General features: G+C 38.5%; 1 protein-coding gene across 4 annotated transcripts in view; it reads right to left on the minus strand.

The window, feature by feature from the left end:
- Positions 1 to 22,982, minus strand: part of AAMDC (adipogenesis associated Mth938 domain containing) — a 36,991-nt gene that overhangs the window by 588 nt on the left and 13,421 nt on the right. For all 4 annotated transcript variants that reach the window (XM_038568512.1, XM_038568514.1, XM_038568513.1 and 1 more), the window contains one exon: positions 1,499 to 1,594. In XM_038568512.1, the coding sequence (XP_038424440.1) occupies positions 1,499 to 1,594 (96 nt within the window). The remainder of the gene's footprint in view (positions 1 to 1,498; positions 1,595 to 22,982) is intronic.

Consider the following 22,982-nt stretch of genomic DNA (forward strand, 5'->3'; position numbering starts at 1 on the left):
GTAAATGTTGAATGTTTGAGTCAGTCCAACCTGAATCTAACGTCTAACTTTGCCATATAGGCCAGCAACCTAAGGTTTCTCAACCCAGCTGCCTCCTCTATAAATGGGGATAATAATATATACACGGGGGACGCCTGGGTGGCTCAGCGGTTGAACATCTGCCTTTGGCTCAGGGCGTGATCCTGGAGTCCCCAGATCAAGTCCCACATCAGGCTCCTTGCATGGAGTCTGCTTCTCCCTCTGCCTGTGTCTCTGCCTCTCTCTCTGTGTCTCTAATGAATAAATAAATAAATAAATAAATAAATAAATAAATAAATCTAAAAAAAAAATAATATATACACGGGGTGGTGTGAGGATAAAGTTAACTATTGCAGTTCAAATGTCTCCTCAGAAAGGCCTTTCCTGACTACTCCATTTAGAGCAGCCACTCATAAGTCACCATTGTCTTCACAGCATTTGTTACAATCTGAAATTGTCTACTGTTTTATTTTCCAAGGCCATGAACCTTATCTTGTCTCCAGTGCCTAGAATAGTATCTGACCCATAGAAGGCACTAATAAACAGTTGTAAATTAATTTTATATAAGATTCTCAATAATGGCAGCTATTTTGGATATATTTTTTAAGTCTGGCTTGTGCTGAATATTATTTTAAACCGATTTTAATTAGATTCTGCCTCAGAAGGAAATATTTTTTAAATGCCCTATATTTTTTATGTTTGAGCAATTTTATAAAAACAATAGCTTTATAGAAAGGAATTATTTTAATGGGAAAAACAGGTTAAACAAAAAATACGTAAATAACTAAAGGACACCTTTATCAGTAGGGAACTAGATTTTACGACATCTATATAAAGGAAAGCATGAGGTAAATCTCTGTAATCTCTCTTGTGTGAAAGAGTGTCCACAATGTAATAACATGAGTAAGAAGTTACAGAACAATATGTACAATGTGGTCGTATTTATGTAAAAACGATTGTGGGTGTATACATGTATATCTGTATGCATAAGAGTGTATATTTGCAGCTGCATAGAGAACTTGAGCAATATATATTAAATGTGGAAATGGGGTGGGGATCTTTCACTTTTCTACCTCAACATTTCTGTGTCAACTGTTTTGCTAAACAAGCATGTATTTGTAAGTACAATAAAAATATTTTTTCTGAAAAGGGAAAATGCATAACTTGTGTTTAAAGAAAAAATAAAAAGTACTACAAAAATGTGAAGTACTGTGAAAATCTAAAGAACCAAATACTGACAGCTGTAGAGGTTGAGAATTCCAGGCAAAACAGCACAGGCCCAGGGTTAGGTAGAGACTGGAGCATCCAACCCAGATGAAGATTACTAACATCCTTTATTTTATCCTGGGCCATCCACTGGCTCAACAAAATGAGGATGCGTGATATATTGAGATGAGCTCCCAAGAAGGACATATTTCTAAGGTAAAGGTCCAAGAGGTCACCAACTGTCCTCAGGAAGGCTGTGCTCACCGATACCTACCTTCAAGGCCTCACTCATCCCTCGGCCAATCACAAGGGTCTGCACACCCTTCTTGACAACTTCTTCCACATCTGCAGGCTGCACACCAGGAGAATGCTGAATGTGGAAAGAGAGAGTATACCAGCTACCTCTTCTTTGAACCTTTGTAATTGGCATTCTTGGAGGATTCATTCATTCACCTATTAATTCATTAAGAAAGTGTTTACTGAGGTTTACTCTGTGCCAAGCATCCTTCAGGGCCCTGGGAATAATAGAAGATCCAATGCCTTAAGGAATGCCAAGTCTGGGACGCCTGGGTGGCTCAGCGGTTGAGCGTCTGCCTTCAGCTAAGAGTGTGATCCTGGAGTCCAGGGATTGAGTCCCACATCAAGCTCCCTGCATGGAGCCTGCTTCTCCCTCTGCCTGTGACTCTGCCTCTCCCACTGTGTCTCTCATGAATGAATAAAATCTTAAAAAAAAAAAGGAATGCCAAGTCTAGTGAAAAATACAGGAGACTAAAAGGAAATGTCAATAGTTTTACAAGTGCTACAAGGACATTAGTTCCGGGTGTTGTGAGAACACATAGAAAGAGCACCTAATTCAGACCTAGAGGGTTGGGGCAAGTGGTCAGGGAAGGCATCCCAGAGGAGGTAAGCTGAGATGTAAACTGAGACCTGAAGGACAAACAGGAATTAGCCAGGTTAAAGGAAATCGGTGGAACAAAGCACTCCAAATACAGGGGAAATAGCATGTACAAAGGCTCAAAGGAAAGAAACACCTGGAGAACTAAAGGTAGTTCAGTATGACTGGAGTGTAACAGGTGAGAGAGTGGAAAGAGATAGGGTGGGAGAAGAAAACACTTGTACACCAAGCCAAAACTTGGACTGTGGAGAGATTTCATAAGAATCCACCTTTTGGGGCAGCCCAGGTGGCTTGGCGGTTTAGCACCACCTTCAGCCCAGGGTGTGTGATCCTGGAGACTCAGGCTCGAGTCCCACATCTGGCTCCCTGCATGGAGCCTGCTTCTCCATCTGCCTATGTCTCTGTCTCTCTGTCTCTCTGTCTCTCTCTCTCTCTCTCTGTGTGTGTCTTGAATGAATGAATGAATAAATAAATAAATAAATAAATAAATAAATGTTAAAAAAAAAAAAAGAAGAATCCACCTTTTACTGAGCTCCTTTCCCACTTTACTCAAAAAAACTTCTGTTGATGCTTTAAAACGTATCATTCCATAAAGTCTTCCCAGATTCTCCCAGGGATATTAAAGGTAAAGTGTTTAAAGACATTAATCCAACACTAAAGGATAGTGGCTTTTGAGTTACTTCCACTTTAGCAAATGGGAAAGTGGGAGTTTGGTAAATACCAGCCCGACTACTGGGCTCCACCTATTACCTATCTGCATGGGGATGACACTCAGCACTGAGGCTCAGAGACAAAAAGCCCTCCCTGCCTGATTTGTCAAGCTCTATCCTTTCATTCAGTCAAGAGGTGTTTACTGAACACTTACTCTGCACCAGGCTCTATACTCAACACCGGAAATACTGAGATGAAACAAATAGTACCTGGAGCTTTAATCAGATAAGATCAATGAATGGGTGAAAATAGTTACAATAGGATTAGATAAAACAGAGTTGAGGAGATCCCTGGGTGGCTCAGCGGTTTGGCGCCTGCCTTTGGTCCAGGGTGTGATCCTGGAGTCCCGGGATTGAGTCCCACATCAGGCTCCATGCATGGAGCCTGCTTCTCCCTCTGCCTGTGTCTCTGCCTCTCTCTCTCTCTCTCTCAGTCTGTGTCTCTCATGAATAAATAAATAAATAAAATATTAAAAAAAAACAGAGTTGAGGATCTCAGAAGAGTGAGTGAATAAATATGAGTGGGAAGTTGTCAAGAATGACATGCTGTTTTAATGGGTCTTGAAGTATGAGCACAAAGAAGTATGCCTTGATGCGGTGGTTGTGGAAGAGGTACATTCTAATCATAGAGATGGCATAAGGAAAGAACTGCTGAAAATATCACAGACAAATGTATCAAAGAAAGAAGAGTTTTTCAGTTTAGAAAGATGATAGAGGAAATAGGATTGAAATTTATATAGGCATAAGGAGATTAAATTAGTCTTTTCATTAAATCATGAAATAATATCTTAACATGTTTAGAGTTAACAGATTTCATAATACATCTATAGAAATTATTCCATGTGATCTCTACAGTGATCCTATAAAGTAGCACTAAAACATCCATTCTCGGCAGCCCGGGTGGCTCAGTGGTTTAGCGCCACCTTCAGCCCAGGGCCTGATCCTGGAGCCCCGGGATCGAGTCCCACATCAGGCTCCCTGCATGGAGCCTGCTTCTCCCTCTGCTTGTGTCTCTGCCTGCCTCTCTCTCTCTCTCTCTCTCATGAATAAATAGTATTTTAAAAAAATAAAACATCCATTCTCATTTTATAGATAAGAAAACTAAAGCTCACAAAATATATACACATTGGAGCTGGGATTTGAACTGAAACATGTTTAACTTTCCAGTTTAATGTCCTTCATTAGAATACTATAACCCATGGAGCAATTTTCTTGAAACTTGAAAGAAATAAGCCTAATGACCACATAGAATTGTGCTTGGGACAGTACCTGGCTCATTGCAGGTAGAATAATTTTTAGTTTAAGTGTGAACCTAAATCTTCCCTAGAACAATCTCTCTCTTTCTTTCTCTCTCACACACACATAAGCTAAAAAACAAAACAAAATAAAACAAACCATAGAAGATACAGAATGGAGTATTAAAAAAATAGTTGATTAACCCCCAAAAAAGGAAGAAATGAAAAAGATGAGGTCAAACAGAAAACAAATAGCAAGAGAAACTCTTAAACATAGCTATATCCATAATAACATTGGACTAAATAGTTTAAGGAAAAGACTCTCCATATTAAAAAACAAGACCCAACTAAACACTACTCACACAGTCTTTAAAGACACAAGTTGAAAGTAAAATGATGAAAAAAGACATAAAACACAAGAATACACTAAGAAAGATGGTATGTTAGTGTGTGTGTGTTTTAAGAGAAAGGGGGGAGAGGGAGAATCTTTAGCAGTCTCCACACCCAGTGCAGAGCCCAATGTGGGACTCGAGCTCATGGGCCCAAGATCATGACCTGAGCTGAAATCAAGAGTTGGATGCCCAACCAACTGGGCCACCCAGGAACCCGAGGTATGATTATATTAATATCAGATTAAGTAGACCTTAAGACAAGAAGTATTACTATAAAAAAAAAAAAGAAGTATTACTATAGATAAAGAGTATCATATCATAATGGTTAAAGGGCCAATTCATCAACAAAAATATAACAACTCCAAATCTTTATAGTGTTAGTAAAAGAACTGCAAAATATAAAGAGGAAAAGTATACAACACCACCATAGCTAGAAATTTTTTTTTTAAGATTTTATTTATTTATTCATGAGAGTCACGGAAAGAAGCAGAGACATAGGCAGAGAGAGAAGCAGGCTCCTTGCAGGGAGCCCAATGTGGGACTCAATCCTAGGACTCTGGGTCATGCCCTGAGCCGAAGACAGGACTTCAACCGCTGACCCACCCAGGTGTCCCTATAAGCTGGAAATCTTGTTAACAACGCTCTTCCTCAGTAATTGATAGAACAAATAGACAAAAAGTCATTAAGGAAATGGAAGATTTGAGCAACACTATCAATTTGTCCTAATAGACATTAGGGTTACTACACTCAACAACTACAGAATACATATATTTTCAAGTGTACATGGAACATTCACTAAGACAGACTAAAGGCTAGCCCATCATTTATATATTGTAAATTTCAAAGAAATGAAATACAGAATTTCACCTGACAAAATAGATATAATTGTTTACAATTAAATGTTTACAATGTTATATTTAGAAAAGCCACAAAGTAATTGGAAATTGAACAGAAAGTATTTTTAACCAAAGGACAAAGGAATGATTCTTTGAAAAAGATGAATAAAATTGAAAAACCTTTGAAAGACTGATCAAGAAAAAAAGAGAAGACACAAATCATAAATATTAAGAATGAAGGGTATATCACTACAGATCCTACAGATATTAGAAAGAAAAAATACTGGGAACAGCTTTACACTAATAAACATGATAGATGAAATAGACAAATTCCTTGAGCAATACAATTTTATAAAAAATATGTAAGAAATAGAAAATCTGAATAGTCTTATAGCTGTTAGAGATTGAATTTGTAATTTCTTTAAAAAAAAAAAAAGATTTTATTTATTCATGAGAGACACACAGAGAGAGGCAGAGACACAGGCAGAGGGAAAGCAGGCTCCAATGCAGGGAGCCCGATGTGGGACTCGATCCCAGGACTCCAGGATCATGCCCTGAGCTGAAGGCAGGGGCTTTAGCCACCAAGCCACCCAGGGATCCCTGTAATTTATTTCTTAAAAAGATTTATTTATTTTAGAGAGAGAGAGAAAGAGTGTGTGAGTAGGGGGAGGGAAGAGGAGGGAGAGAGAGACTGACTCACTGCTGAGCAGGGAGCTGGATGGATGTGGGGCTTGATGCTGGGAACATGCTGGGATGCTGGGAACATGATCTAAGCAGAAATCAAGAGTCAGCCACTTAACCAATTGAGCCACCCAGGCACCCCTCAATTTATAATTTAAAACCTTTCCAGGGTGCCTAGGTGGCTCAGTGGTTGAGCAACTACCTTTGGTCAGGTAGTGATCCTGGGGGTAGTGATCCAGGTAGTGATCCTTGATCCTATCATCAAGTCTTTTTTTTTTTTTTTTAAGTTTTTATTTATTTATTTATTCATGAGAGACACACAGAGAGAGGCAGAGACACAGGCAGAGGGAAAAGCAGGCTCCATGCAGGGAGCCCGACATGGGACTCGATCCCAGGTTTCCAGGATCACGCCCTGGGCTGAAGGTGGCGCTAAACCGCTGAGCCACCGGGCTGCAACTGTCATCAAATCTTACATCAGGCGCCCCACAGGGGGGTCCGCTTCTCCTTCTGCCCAGGTCTCTGCCTCTCTCTCTCTCTCTCTGTGTCTCTCATGAATAAATTTGAAAAATCTTTAAAAAGAAAAAAAAAACTTTTCCACAGAAAAAATTCTAGGCACATAGGACTTCTTTGGTGCATTCTCTTTTAAACATTTAATGAAAATCCTCAAGAAAACATTCACAAATCCAAGGTTGGTTCAACATTCAAAAATCAATGTTCATCATAAAGAAGAAAAAATCATATACATCCATCTCAACTGATGCATAAAAAAGCATTTAACCAAGCTAATGTATTTATGATTTTAAAAAACTCAGCAAACTAAACTAGAAGGGAATCTTTTTTAGGTAAAAGACATCTAAGAAAAACCTACAACTAAACATCAAATATAATTTCCCCCAAAGACTGGATATAGGGATGCCTGGGTGGCTCAGCGGTTGAGCATCTGCCTTTGGCTCAGAGCATGATCCCAGGTTCTGGGGTTCAAGTCCCATATTGGACCCCTTGCATGGAGCCTGCTTCTCCCTCTGCCTGTGTCTCTGCCTCTCTCTCTGTGTCTCTCATGGATAAATAAATAAAATCCTAAAAAAAAAAAAGACTGCATATAACGGGCATTAGTTAGACATTTATTTTCTTATTTTCTATTGGATCTGTCCATCCTCTCCATCTCCACTGCCACTACCCTGGTTCCCTGGTTTATGCTGCCATTACTTCTTGTTTGGACTATTGTAGTAACTTTCTAATTGGTCCCCATAAAACCAATGTAGCTTTCCAATTATCCATTCTTCAAACTGTAGCCAGAGGAATCTTTTTAAAACATAATTTCAAAAAAAAAAAAAAACATAAATTCATTCATGTCACCCTTCCACTTAATAGTATTCAGTGGCTTTTTAGTGCCCTTACAATAAATGCCAAACTCCTTAACATGGTATGTAAGTTCCCAGCTTCCTTCCTTTCCAGTCTCACTGCTTTCTTCATGCTTTTTTTTTTTTTTTTTTAGATTTTATTTATTTATTTGAGGGGGGCGGGGAGAGAGAGTGCATGGACGGGCGTGGGGGCACAGGGAAAAACAGACTCCTCACTGAGCAGGGAGCCTGATGTGGGGCTTGATCCTAGGACCCTGGGATCATGATCTGAGCCGAAGGCAGACACTTAACTGATTGAGCCACCCAGGCACCCCTTTCTTCGTGTTCTATATTATACACGGCCTTCTATCAGTTCTTCAACCATAGCATGTTTTCTCTCACCATGGTTAAGATAAAACAAAAATCTAAAGATTGGGAGAAGATATTTGTACATCACATATCCAACAAAGGATTTTATCAGAATATATGAAGAACTCTCAAAACACCATAATACAAAAACAATCCAACTTTTAAAAATAGGTGAAATATTTGAACATACACTTTACCAAAGAAGATATATGGATAGCTATGAAGAACATGAAAAGGCACTCACCATGGAAATGCATATTAAAACCATTATGATATATCAAATGCTGGTGAGGATATGATTGGATCTATCCTATGTAGCTAATGGAAGTGAAAGTGTAGAGCTAACTCTGGAAATAGAAGCATATTCTCAGTTAAACATACATTTATTTGTTCAATGATGCCTTTTTAGTTCAACGGGTCTGTGATCAATTCTAGAACCACCCTGAGCTGCCGTCATGCTATACAGAACTCAAAATACTTTTCTGGGGGCTATGACCAAGGTAAATATTTAATAGAACTACAAATCAGGATTGGAGAACTTCACCTTCCTTAAGTAAATGCACTCAACTGAAATACTGAAAGACTGCTTCATCTAACAAAGAACTGCATCTACTTTGAGGAGCATCATGATTCCCAGACTCTAAAAGCTCACATTCTAGTATAAAGAAACAAGACCACTGCTCAAAAATCAAATGAAAGGTCAGTAAGAGTGCAAAACCATAATCCTCAGGAGATTCAGAGACTGAAGACAGCCACAGCCAATCAGAGTTGCTGGATCAATGGAACTCGAGTGACAAATTTGGCTGCTGCGTGCTATACTGCAGGCCCAGGGTGTCACGTACAGAGCAATGAAAGATAACTCTGCAAAAGCCTGTGGATCCAGGCATTGGTGGGTGATTACTCACAGCCTTGTGCACAGGCCTGTGATTGGAGCATCAGCCTGTTATTGAGGTGTCCTCAACCTGTCACCAGCTCCTCCTCTGCTTCTTCCAATCCCTTGAGGCAAACCACTAAGGCTCTCTTCCCTGCATGAGTGTCTGATTCTGTTCCTCTTCTTTAAGAGGCTTTCCGTCACACCATGTGAGGTTGTAAAAGCTTACTGTTTTTTCTTGGGAGAAAGCTATTAATTGTGTAAAAATGTCCAGCTAATAATAATGTCCATTATACTAGCTGAACAAGAGTGGCATCTTGGATGTCTGGGACACCGCCTCCTATTTGATGTTAAATTTGAAAGAAAACATTGCTAAATTACACTTTCAAGGAAGCGTATCCTTCTGCTGAAATAAATGGTTAGTGGCAATGCTGTTATCTGGCTGTGTTGCTGATAAAAGCAGACGCTGTGAGTGAAGGTTAAAGGATCTCTGAAATCTGTCCCCGGTGGACACTGCCTGAGTCACATTCTCATCACCGTTTGCCTGAATTAAGAAGCTCCTAAATGATCTTCCTGTCTCTACCAGGGCAGAGGCACATTTGTGTTTTGCTTTTGTTTTTGTTTTGTTTTTGGTGACACAGGCCATACTGCCAATCTGAGAAAACCTACAGCCTCCTTCTCAAAATATAATTTTAAAACACAAAATATAAAATATATAGAACTACAAAGACAACAGATTTTATGCAACTAAAATGATCAAAATATTAAAAACAGGTATGTGATCTAGTAATATGCTTATTAGCTTAGAAGAGTGGAAATATTTTCCAAAAGCTCATTGGCAAACTTGCCCTCACATCTCATAGTGGCAAGTGGCAGACTGCTAGCTGTTCTTTCAAAATCTATTCTGCCCCCTTTCTGGGTCATATGGCTCCCCAACTAGAGACTCCATTTTCTGTTCTCCCTTGAAGCTAGCTATGGCAATGTGACTATGCTATCAACAATATAAAATTCAGTGGAGTACAAGTAGAAGAAATGATACAACATCTAGGTTTGGGCCTTAAAACACTGAATGTGGGGATAGCTTGGGTGGCTCAGCGGTTTAGCGCCGCCTTCAGTCCAGGGCCTGATCCTGGGGACCCGGGATCCAGTCCCATGTCGGGCTCCCTGCATGGAGCCTGCTTCTCTCTCTGCCTCTGCCTCTCTCTCTCTCTCTCTCATGAATAATTAAAATCTTAAAAAACAAAACAAAACAAAACACTGAATGTGATCTTTTCTTCTCTTTCATCTTCCTTTCAAGTTAGAATCCAGCATGGCTACAACCAGTAGCCACCATTCAAGTGCTCTAGAATCTGGCATAGCAACAAAGAGAAAAACCAAACAAAACATGGGCTCCTGGCAGTACCCCCGGAGCTGTCCTCCCCGTCTCTGCCTTAGGCAGGCCACACTAATAGAGAAATATATTTCTATCTTCATAAAGCCACTAGATTTTATGATTTCTATTACAAACAACAGCTTAGTCTTTAACCTAACTAATCCATAGACCCATGGATTAAACTAAACCAAACCATGACTGGTTAGATGAATCATTTGGGGTAGAACACATATACCTATACACTGGACCCCAAGGGACTATGCCTAATATGCAGAATATACATAAGGGAGCCATAGGGACATTCACCTTATGGGAATTTAACTATATGTTTTTAGGGGAAAAAAAAGAGCAAGGACTATTTAAATAGTGAGGGTAATTCAGCCTAATTCTACTCAAAGAGTATATGCCATGGACTAAACATGAGATAGCAGCCATGCATCTATTTTTCCTTTTAGGGCAGCCCGGGTGGCTCAGTGGTTTAGTGCCACCTTCGGTCCAGGCAGGGCCTGATCCTGAAGACCCGGGATCGAGTCCCACATCGGGCTTTCCTGCATGGAGCCTGCTTCTCCCTCTGCCTGTGTCTCTGCCTCTCTTTCTTTCTCTGTATCTCTCATGAATAATAAATTTAAAAAAATCTTAAAAAAAAAAGAAATATTATTCCTTTTATCTCAATTCCATAGTTGCTGCTTCCAGTGTGAATCTTTGGCCTCACCAAGTGTGTTGCTAGTGTTCAAACCTGCAATATACATTTTTCATACAACATGGACCCTAAATGCAAGGAACTACTTTATCTGGTCCTGTATAGAAGATGACATGTGTGTTCTAACCTTAAGGGAATCTTCTGGAAGGATTTGACTATAAGCAATTTTCATCTTAAGTACTAATTTTATTTTTTTAAAGATTTTATTTATTTATTCCTGAGAGACACACAGACAGACACAGGCAGAGAGAGAAGCAGGCTCCCGGGGGGAAGCCTAATGCAAGACTCGATCCCAGGAATCTGGGATCATGCCCTGAGCTAAAGGCAGACGCTCAACCACTGAGCCACTCAGGCATTCCTTAAATGCTAACTTTAAAATTTAATCCCTGAATAAGATTCAAGTCCACCATATTAGTCTTAAAGTGATAGGATCTAAGGTTTGGAGGGGCCTCACATGTCCAGAAAACAAGGCAGTGGTAAAAAACTGATGGGAAACAAACAAACAAACAAACAAACAAAGAAACAAAAAAACTGATGAGAACATGTCAAAAAAACACTGGCCAAATTTAGAATAATTTAAACTTCAAAATATTACAAATGGCAGTGGGTTAAAACATTACCTTATTCTGTTTAAGCTGCTGTAACAAAAAGCCACAAACTGGGTAGCTTATAAACAATAGGAATTTATTTCTCACAGTTCTGGAGGCTAAAAATCTAAGATCAAGGCACCAGCATGGTTGAGTTTTAGTGAAGTCCTTCCTGGTTCATAGCTAGTGCCTTCTCTATTCTCATGTTGTTGAAGGGATCTTTCTGCAGCCTCTTTTCTAAGGCACTAATCAAATTCATGAGGGCTACACTCTCATGACTTAAGTACCCAAAGACCACCCCCCCCCATACCACCATCTTTAGGTGTTAGGATTTCAACATTCAGAACATTGCAAACATTAAATCAAAAAAGATGACATAAACCCATAGTGATACTAAAAATAGTGGGAGTGGCTAAAGGAAAGCTCTTCTTTACAGAAGAATCCAGCTAATGAATGTAGAAGGAATGATAGAAATATCACCATTTTGCAACCACTAATTTAGTGAAGTTGGGCAAGGATCTGTGGTCACTGCTAAAACCACTGGATGGAAAGGTTGCTGGGGAACATTATTAAGTTTCAAATTATTACTCTACAGATTACTTATTTTTTTTAAAGATTTTTTTTAAAGATTTTATTCATTTATTCATAGAGATACAGAGAGAGAGGCAGAGACACAGGCAGAGGGAGAAGCAGGCTCCATGCTGGGAGCCCGACATGGGACTTGATCCCAGGTTTCCAGGATCATACCCCAGGCTGCAGGTGGCACTAAACCACTGCGCCACTGGGGCTGCCCTCTACAGCTTACTTATTGATTACAAATGGGAAAATGTGCCTTTACCACTGTCCTTTTTTTTTTTTTTTTTTGAGATTTTATTTATTTATTCACAAGAGACACACACAGAGAGAGAGAGAGAGAGAGAGAGGCAGAGACACAGGCAGAGGGAGAAGCAAGCTCCATCCATGCAGGGAGGCTCCATGATGTGGGACTCGATCCTGGGTCTCCAGAATCAGGCCCTGGGCTGAAGGCAACGCTAAACCCCTGAGCCACTGGGGCTGCCCACCTTTACCACTGTCTTAACCACATGATCAAACATAACCTCATCGGTAACTGGGCAAACTGACTTTACATGCCTCCAGATATGATGCACTGAAGACATAACCACCTATGAAGTATTCATGCCCCAAATGATGAACTTGGATCTAATCATGATAGAAAAAAAATCAGATAAATCTAAATTGTAGACTATTTTACAAAAACAACTGGCCTGGACACTTCAAAAATACCTATGTCATCAAAGAGAAAAAATGGAGAGCAACCAGTGTTCAATTAACAGACTAAAGAAACATGACAACAACAATAACAAAATAACCTGACAACAAAATGCAGTGCATGACGCTTGACTGGATCTTGGATTGACAAGGAAAGTCAAATAAAACATATATTATTTTACTGGAACAATTATTGTAATTTGGCTATGGAGTTGATGTTATTTACTATTGTATCAATGCTGAGTTTCTTGAGTATAATTTTGTGAATATGTCTGGCAGAATGGCTTTGTTTTATACATGCTGCAGTAGACACATGCTGCAATATTTAGAGTTCATATGAAGTATCAAGTGTCACAATGTCAATAACTCACTTTCAAATGATTCAGCAAAAATTATTATCAAAAAAGGGAGAGGGACAGGGTAGTGTGTATGCCAGAGAAAGACAAATAAAGTAAATGGCAGAATGTTAACAACTGATGAGTGTAGGTTGATGATATACAAGTGCTTGTTCTTTATTTTTTTTCCCAGTTTGTTACGTAGGTTTGAAATTTTTCAAAATTAAAAGAAAAAAAAAAAAGAGGTTCAACATAGGCTTTCTGTTGTCAACCAGATTTACAAGGTGAACAGGAAAACGAAAGCAAAACTAAACAAACCCAAGAGCTGAAAGGGTTAGGAATGGCTCAGCTCATCTATCTTTCCTTAGGTAGCATTATCCTGAGCACTAGACCCTCTGGTCTCGTCAATTCTCCAACTTTCTAAGAACTATGTTCTACTTTATAACTATTGCCTGTATGATTTGTAAAAATAAAAACACAAAATCAACAAAAGTTACAGAAGACATTTTTGGGGCTTTAGGTAAATTTGAAGATAGACTTTATATTAGCTAATACTTTACCAAAGATAATCTTATTTATAATGATATTGCAGCTATGTAGGAGAATGTTTGTGTTCTTAGGAAAGAAATGCTGAAATATGATTTCTGACATTTACTGTCAAATGATTTGGGGGTGGGGGAAGTGTGTTTTCGCGCACGCGCGTGTGTGTTTAAAGAAAAAATAAGGTAATTGTTAATAACTTGAGGATTTAGATTAAGGGTGCATGGGAATTTATTGTGCTATTCGTATAGGTGTTGTGTAGGTTAAATATTTTTCAAAATTAAAAGTTAAAGTTTCCACATTTCCTTTAGTTCTCTTTGGGGAATTGGTTTGACTTTCCTTTTCATTTTTTTAAAGATATATATATATATATATATATATATATATATATATATATATATATATATAAATTTAAGATTCCTTCCTTCCTTCCTTCCTTCCTTCCTTCCTTCCTTCCTTCCTTCCTTCCTTCCTTCCTTCCTTCCTTTCTTAGAAGGACGAAGCGACAGAGGGGGAGGGAGAAGGACAAGTAGACTCCACATGGAGTGCAGAGCCTGATATGAAGCTCAATCTCATGACCTGAGATCATGACCTGAGCTGAAACCAAGAGTTGGAAGCTTAATGGATTAAGCCACTCAGGCACCCCAGGTTGGCTTTCTTTAATTTTTTTTATTATTTTTATTTTTTAAAATATTATTTATTTATTTATTCATAGAGACAAAGAGAGAGAGAGAGAGAGAGGCAGAGACACAGGCAGAGGGAGGAGCAGGCTCCATGCAGAGAGCCTGACGTGGGACTCAATCCAGGGTCTCCAGGATCATGCCCTGGGCTGCAGGCAGCACTAAACCGCTGTGCCACGGGGGCTGCCCAGTTGGCTTTCTTTTAATTTTAAATTTGTATTTTATCTTCCTTCTTGTCTCCTTTCACCCTATCAGAAGGATATATAAATGAATGACCTATGTATGTTTCGACATAGAAAAGTCTTCTCCAATAAGACAATTACTGCATTAGGATAGAAATGAGCAAGGACAGTATGAAACAGTAGTAAAGTATGGGGATCCCTGGGTGGCGCAGCGGTTTGGCGCCTGCCTTTGGCCCAGGGAGTGATCCTGGAGACCCGGGATCGAATCCCACGTCGGGCTCCCGGTGCATGGAGCCTGCTTCTCCCTCTGCCTGTGTCTCTGCCTCTCTCTCTCTGTGTGTGACTATCATAAATAAAAATTAAAAAAAAATAAAATAAAAAAAAATAAAAAGGCTCTTCTTCTCTTTAAAAAAAAAAAAAAAAAAAAAAAGTAGTAAAGTATGGGCTTTAGAGTAGGACTCAGGTTCAAATTATTAGCTGTGTGATCCCAGAAAAGCTGTATTTGACTACGGACATAGTTGTTGTTTAATGATTGGTAGAGATTTGGGAGGAGGTAGTAGTATTTGGTATTATTTAATAATAGTATTTAGTATTTTTTTATTCTCATTAAACTTTTGTTTTAATGGTTCTCAAAATTCTGTGACAGATTTTTGATCAAGTTGTTTCCATTAGAAAGTACTGATTTTAAAAACTAATAACTAAAAACTGCCACATATACACACAAACACAAACACACAAAAAGCCAAATGGTCCACAAAACATTCTCCTTTCCTTCTGAAGGTTTTATGATGCATTGTTATCATTAACCAGTCCTTTACTATTAAACTTTTTTTTTTACTATTAAACTTAAATGGCCAATTGACACATGCAGTTCTGAGACTGTTCTTCCACCAATGATTAAGACTGGGGTGGCAGGTATTGGGGATAATACTCATTTAGCCTTCTGAGCTTTCTGGGCAGACTTAGTGACCTTGCCACCTCCAGCTGCCTTCTTGTCCACTAGTTTGATGACACCCACAGCAACCATCTGTCTCATGTCATGAACAGCAAAACGGCCCAGAGGAGGATAGTCTGAGAAGCTCTCAACACATTGATTTGCCAGGAACCATATCAACAACGGTAACATCACCAGATTTCAAGAACCTGGGACCATCTTCCAGCTTTTTTCCAGGATGATGATTTATCTTCTCCTTCAGTCCACGAAACTTGCAAGCAATGTGAGCTGTGTGACAATCCAGCACAGGTGCATATCCAGCACTGATTTGGCCTGGATGGTTCAGGATAATAACCTGAAGTGTGAAGCCAGCTGCTTCCATTGGTGGGTCATTTTTGCTGTCACCAGCCACATTGCCATGATGAACATCTTTGACAGATACATTTTTTTTTTCTGACAGATACATTCTTGACATTTAAGCCCACATCATCCCCAGGAAGAGCCTCACTCAAAGCTTCATGGTGCATTTCAACAGACTTTACTTCAGTTGTAACACTGACCAGAGCAAAGGTGACTACCATGCCAGGCTTAAGAATACCAGTCTCTACTCGGCCCACAGAGACAATACCAATACCACTAATTTTGTAAACATCCTGGAGGCAGATGCAAGGGCTTATCAGTTGGACACGGTGGCAGAATGCAATCTAGAACTTCAAGCAGTGTGGTTCCATTGGCATTCCCATCTTTACAGGTGACTTTCCATCCCTTGAACCAAGGCATGTTAGCACTTGGTTCAAGTATATTGTCACCATTCCAACCTGAGATTGGCATGAATGCTACTGTGTCAGGGTTGTAGCCAATTTTCGTAATGTAGGTGCTGACTTCCTTAACAATTTCCTCATATCTCTTCTGGCTATAGTGTGGCTTAGTGGAATCCATTTTGTTAACACCAACAATTAGTTGTTTTACACCCAGTGTGTAAGCCAAAAGAGCATGCTCATGGGTCTGCCCATTCTTGGAGATACCTGCTTCAAATTCACCAACACCGGGGATCCCTGGGTAGCTCAGCGGTTTAGCACCCGCCTTCGGCCCAGGGCGTGATTCTGGAGTCCCGGGATCGAGTTCCACATCAGGCTCCCTGCATGGAGTCTGCTTCTCCCTCTGCCTGTGTGTGTGTGTGTGTGTGTCTCTCTTTGTGTCTCTCATGAATAAATAAATAAAATCTTTTTTTTTTTTTAATAAATAAATAAAATCTTAAAAAATAAATTCACCAACACCAGCATCAACAATCAGGACAGCACAGTCAGCCTGAGATGTGCCTGTAATCATGTTTTTGATAAGGTTTCTGTGTCCTGCAGCATCAATCATGGTCACGTAATACTTGGTCTCGAATTTCCACAGGGAGATATCAATAGTGATACCATGTTCATGTTCAGCTTTCAGTTTATCTAAGACCCAGGCATACTTGAAGGAGCCCATTCCCATCTCAGCAGCCTCCTTCTCAAATTTTTTGATAGTTCTTTTGTCATTCCCACCACACTTGTAGATCAGATGACCATTAGTGGTAGACTTGCCTGAATCTAGTGTCCAATGATGATCATATTGATGTGAGTCTTGTTGTTTCCTTTCCTATTTTGGTTTAGGTTTAGCGGTGGTTTTCACAGCACCTGTGTTCTGGCGGCAAACCCATAGCGGGGGGGAGGGGGGGGGAAGCTAGTATTGTTATTTTAAGGACACTATTGAAGACGATAGATTTTCTTGATATCTCCATTATGTAATCACGATAAAATCTGCTCCTTTTATTTATTTATGGATTTATTTTTTAATATGTACTTATTTATTTTAAAAAGAGAGAGAGAGAGCACAAAGGGGAGGGGGATGAAGAAGGAGAGAGAATCCCAAACAGATTCTGCACCAAGCCTGGAGCCCAAAGCAGTGCTTGATTATACAATCCTGAGATCACAACCCAAGCCAAAGCCATGAATCCAACACTCAACTGACTGCACCACCCAGGCACCCCAAAAATCTTATTTTAAACTAATTAAAAAGGAATCACAAAGTGGGATGCCTGGGTGGCTCACTCAATTAAGCATCTGACTCTTGGTTTTGGCTCAGGTGGTGATCTCATGGTCATGGGATTGAGCCCCAAATGGAGCTCCTCACTCAGCACAGAGTCTGCTTGTTCTTCTCCCTCCCACTCTCGCTCTCCCTGGCCCTGGCCCTTTTTCTCCTCATGCTGTCTCTCAAATAAATAAAAAAAAAATAAATAAATAAATGGAATCACAACATGATTTCTCAGAGAGAATGTCACAAAGAATAAAAAAGAAATGTTTAATGATATCTATAATGGCAAATTAAATGCAGCAAACATTTATTGAGATCCCACTTACCGGTACAGTGCTAAAATGCATAGTTCTTGCCATTAGGGAGTTCACCATTTATTTTTTATTTTATTTTTTTTTTTAATTTTTATTTATTTATGATAGTCACACAGAGAGAGCGAGAGAGGCAGAGACACAGGCAGAGGGAGAAGCAGGCTCCATGCACCGGGAGCCCGATGTGGGACTCGATCCCGGGTCTCCAGGATCGCGCCCTGGGCCAAAGGCAGGCGCTAAACCGCTGCGCCACCCAGGGATCCCGGAGTTCACCATTTAATGAAGGAAACAGATAAATACACACTCATTATAACATAGGCAGACTGCACAAAGTGCTATAATAGAGGCACAAAGTGTTACAGAAGTACTGAGAAGAGAGCAGCTCATTCTCACAAGGATTATTAAGAAGTGCTTGGTAGAGGAGATAATACAAATGTGAAGAATTGAAGGATATATAAGATTTCATCAGGTATAAAGGGAAGCAGGTCATTCCAAGCAAATGATCTTTCATTCCTCTGTAAGTTTGTAAGGGAATATGTATTTGGTATGGAGTAACTAGGTCTTCAGGTGTATGTTACAAAATATAGGAGGTATAATTGAAAGGAAATTTTGGAACTGAATCATTAAAAAAAATCAAGTATGTACTATGTAAAAGGCACAATGGTAGAGGCTTTACAAAGATGAACATATTTAGTATTCAGAGCAACCCCATGAAGTATATTATTTTCCAGGTCCCACCCCCAAGAGATTCTTATTCAGTAGGTGGAGAGAATGAGGGAGATAAAGAACATGCATTTTAAATAAGCACTCTAGGTGATTGTGATGCAAGAGATTCATGAATGACACTGAGAAATACTGGCTGAAAGAAAAGAATGAATTTGCATGAAGGCAAATTGCATACATTTAAAAAATCTATTCTTCCCAACCCATGCCATACTCTTACATCAACTTATGACAAACAGGCATTATTATTCTCCTTTTATAGATGATTGAATTAAGGCACTGAGAGGCTAAATAACTTGTTTAAGGTTACCTAGCCAAAATGTGACAGTGCCAGGACCTATGAATCTAAATGTCTACTACATATCTTTATCTAGAGGCCGTATTATAAATTCAGGTTCAACATACTCCATTATCCCTACTCAGTCTTTGCCCCAAACACAAACACAGTCCTGCTCCAATATACCCAATCTCAATGAACAGCATCACCATGTACCCATGTATCCATGATAGAAATCTCCCTCACCTGCTAAATCTAATAAATCACCCTATCCTGTCAATTTCAACTTCTTAATAGTTTTCAGGAGTCTCATTTCCACACACACTACTACTGATTTAACTGTAACAAATTCATTTATCGAGTGCCTACACCATATCTAGCACACTACATTAATCCTTAGACCAACTCTGTGAGGTAGGAAATGTTACTGTCTCCATTATATCAATGGGGACTCCAAGGCTTTCATTCCATGTTCTTTTGCCTCTATACAGATGAGCTCTAGATCAATACCTCAGCTTTTCCTCTTATCTTTCCCAGCTCTTATCCCTTTAACTAGTTCTAGAATACCTCCTTTTGTTTATCCTACTGGCAAATTAAACTTAAAAGATAAAAACTAAACTTATGGCAACTCTTTACTATTTTCCAATTATCATCAATGGTACCTCCTTAAAAATTAAATTAAATAAAAAAAATTAAATAAAAAATTAAATTAAAATAAATAAAATTAAAATTAAATTAAATTTAATAAAAAATTAAATAAAAAAAAGAAAAAAAAAAGAAAAAATAGAATTAAAAAAACTCTAAAAAAAAAAAAATGTAAACTCATTTCTGCATTCTCTCAACCATACTAGATGTCTGGACCAAAACAATCAGTGTATGTGGTTCAAAACTGAGGCATGAATAGAGAGCATGAGCTGGAGTTCTCTTTTTCTGTGGAGTCCAATTATGCAGGTATGACTGTACTATGCAGATTATGTAGGTGTGATTGTTTATAATGTGATAAACTATAAAATTTGAGAAGTTTATTTTTTTTTTTAATTTTTATTTATTTATGATAGTCACACACACAGAGAGAGAGAGAGAGAGGCAGAGACACAGGCAGAGGGAGAAGCAGGCTCCATGCACCGGGAGCCCGACGTGGGATTCGATCCCGGGTCTCCAGGATTGCTCCCTGGGCCAAAGGCAGGCGCCGAACCGCTGCGCCACCCAGGGATCCCGACAAGTTTCTTTAAACAAAATGTCTACAACTGCTGGATAAAAATAAACATCCCCTGAAATGCTTAGCTGAGCTTTCAAAGGTTAAGGGAAATTCTCAGAGGCCAAACATGAAGAGATCGTTGAAAATCAAAATGGCCAACTAATACTGAAGTAACACTGGGGGGGATCCCAGTGGCTCAGCGGTTTAGCGCCTGTCTTTGGCCCAGAGCGCGATCCTGGAGTCCTGGGATTGAGTCCCATATCGGGCTCCTGGCATGAAGCCTGCTTCTCCCTCCTCCTGTGTTTGTCTCTCTCTCTCTGTCTATCATGAATAAATAAATAAATAAATCTTAAAAAAAAATGAATTAACACTGGGGTATTTACTATTCTTAGTCTTTTTTTTTAAATTTTCTTAAAATATTTTGTTAATTTATTTGAGAGAGTGAGAGACAGGGAGGACGAGCAAGGTGAGGGGCAGAAGGAAAAGCAGACTCCCCACTGAACAGGGAGCCCAATGTAAGGCTTGACTCCAGGATCATGATCTGAGCTGAAGGCAGATGTGGCCCCTCATTCTTCTAGTCTTTTATTTTATTTATTTTTTAAAGATTTTATTTATTCATGAGAGACAGAGAGAGAGAGGCAGAGAGAGAAGCAGGCTCCATGCAGGGAGCCTGATGTGGGACTCGATCCGGGGTCTCCAAGATCACACCTTGGGCTGAAGGTGATGCTGAACCTCTGAGCCACCCGGGCTGCCCAGAAAATAATCTACTTTTAAAGGAACTAATTTATTGGATAACAATAACGTGTAAGATAGAAGGGAACTATGAGAGGAAAGTGTACTGAGGTAAAGATAATTAATTTTAGACTTTAAGATTTTATTAGGATGAAGTACATGAAATTCCTAAATTTAACTCTTTACTTATAAAATATTGTCAGTCTCGTATGGTTCAACCTAATATAGTACAACTTTAAAGATAACCACTAAGCAATAGAAATAAAATGTACAGCTTCCCAAAAAAGAGACAAAAGTGGAATAAAATCTCAATATAACATAAAAAAGTGGACAACAGATGTTACCATTAATATAAAAATTTGAGCATGAAGAACAATACAAAATATGGGTTGTAGATACAGATAGATATTTGAAAAATATAAGGAAATTCAGGATACTGATAAAGGTGGAGAAAAAGAGATCAAACTTCAAAGATTTTATTTTTAAAGTTGGAATACAGATCTATTATTCTTTATAATTTGCAATGAATTACAATTATTATGTTTAATAATAAAATTTTTAAAGCCATAATTTTTTAAAGCCATAAAGTTACAAAGACAAAAAAAAGTAGCCCCAATATATAGTGTTCTACAATTTTTGTGATGTAAACAGTTTCACCATGTTTAAGATACCAAATGTAACATCAGTGAATGCAGAGTTAATAAGAGATGTACAGTAGCACATATCTAGTATTTTCACCATACAGATAACAGTGGATATAAATATTTCAAGAGCATAGAATGTAGTGAAATAATTAGGAATAATTAATTTTAAATATATATTACCTATATCTTAAATGATTTATTTAAGTAAGTTTATATAGTTTAGTTTTTGATAATGGCTGTGTTTAAAAACTGGCTTACAAAATTCCTCAAGAATTAAAAATCAATTCTTAAAAAAAAAATTAAAAAATTAAAATAAATAAAAATAAAAATAAATAAGATCAATTCTCACAAGCCAGTGAAAGCAATGTCCAGTATACCATTGCATAAGTATGAATCCAAAAGTTATTTCTAAGTGATATCAGAGAAAATGTTGTGAAGAACCTCTGAAAATCCTCTTCTTCATAAAAGCAGTAAGAATAACGGCAGAAATGTAAAAAATAAACTTTCTCTGTTCTCTGGAAGTTAACAAAGATTTCCAGCAATTCAGGGTGTATTTAAAAAGTTTTTTTTAAAAAGGATTGCTGAAAAATGAGCTTTGTGCAATTTTAACTTGCCCTATTCCAATCTACTCCATCCCCAGTTCCGTTGTAGTCTTGAAAAGCAAGGACCCATAATCACAGTGAAAACTACCAGCCTAGAAATCACACAAAATGGAAGAATGGATTAAAATTCCCTCAAATCTCCAATCCCAGAGAATTGTCAATATTTGACCTGTCTGATGGTTCTCTGGACAACCCCACTCATAGGCTGTCTTTATTTGATCTGACTTAAGAGTTTGCCAGCGTAAACCTCTTTTTCCCCTCAAAGAAGTTTCTCCAAAACTGTCAGAGACAAATGTTTAACAATGCCTGGTGTGTTAGACAATAGGACAAACGAGGTCAACCAAAAGACTTAAAAGAGAAAACTATGAAATGAGATGTCCAGGCTTTGAAAAGCTCTGATATGAATGTTGGTATTGAAATGACAATACACATGTCCAAGGCTGTGCACATGTTCAGGAATGACATGAGAAGGCCCTAGGCTCACCACTCTGGCTAACCTTGAGACCCTGCATAAGCAAGAAATAGAATTTTAAACTGCCTGGCTGACTGTTGACTACATACCCCAAATTACATTCAAAGCCCCTTGGCAAACACTGGAAAACCTACTGGTTCTAGGGATATAAAGAAAAATCTGTCTAGTCATATTTCAGGAAACTGTATTCATAGAACTAGAGGAAAGTATGAGGACAATACCTTAAAAAATAGAGAATATCAATAAAGGGATAGAAATTATTTTTAAACACAAAATAGAAATGCTGGAGTTGAAAAGTATAATAACCAAAGTGAAAATTTCACTAAAAAGGCTCAAAAGTGGGTTAGAATCAGCAAAACTGAAAAATACATGAATTGAGATTATCCAATTTGAGAAAAAGGGAAAAAGAATGAAGAAAATGAATGAAGCCTCAGACACCTGTTATATTTAAAATAACAATATACTCATAATGGGTATTACAGGAGAGGAGAGACAGAAGAAGCAGAAAGGATATTTGAAGAATAGTTGAAAATTCCCCAAATTTGATGAAAAACAATGTACACACCCACAAAGTTCAATATATTCCAGGTAGGATAAATTCAAAGTGATTCATATGTAGACACATCACAGTGAAACTGTCAAAAGCAAAAGACTAAGAATTTTTTTTTTTTTAAGACAAAGAATTTTGAAAGCAGTAGGAGAGAAATGACTTGTCAAGTCTAAGGAACCTTTAACAGTTGACTTCTCATTAGTAACCAATGAAGCCAAAAAAGTGAGATGACATATTCAAAGTGCTTAAAGAAAAAG

This window comes from Canis lupus, chromosome 21 (genome assembly GCF_011100685.1).
Source record: "Canis lupus familiaris isolate Mischka breed German Shepherd chromosome 21, alternate assembly UU_Cfam_GSD_1.0, whole genome shotgun sequence".
NCBI lineage: Eukaryota > Metazoa > Chordata > Mammalia > Carnivora > Canidae > Canis > Canis lupus.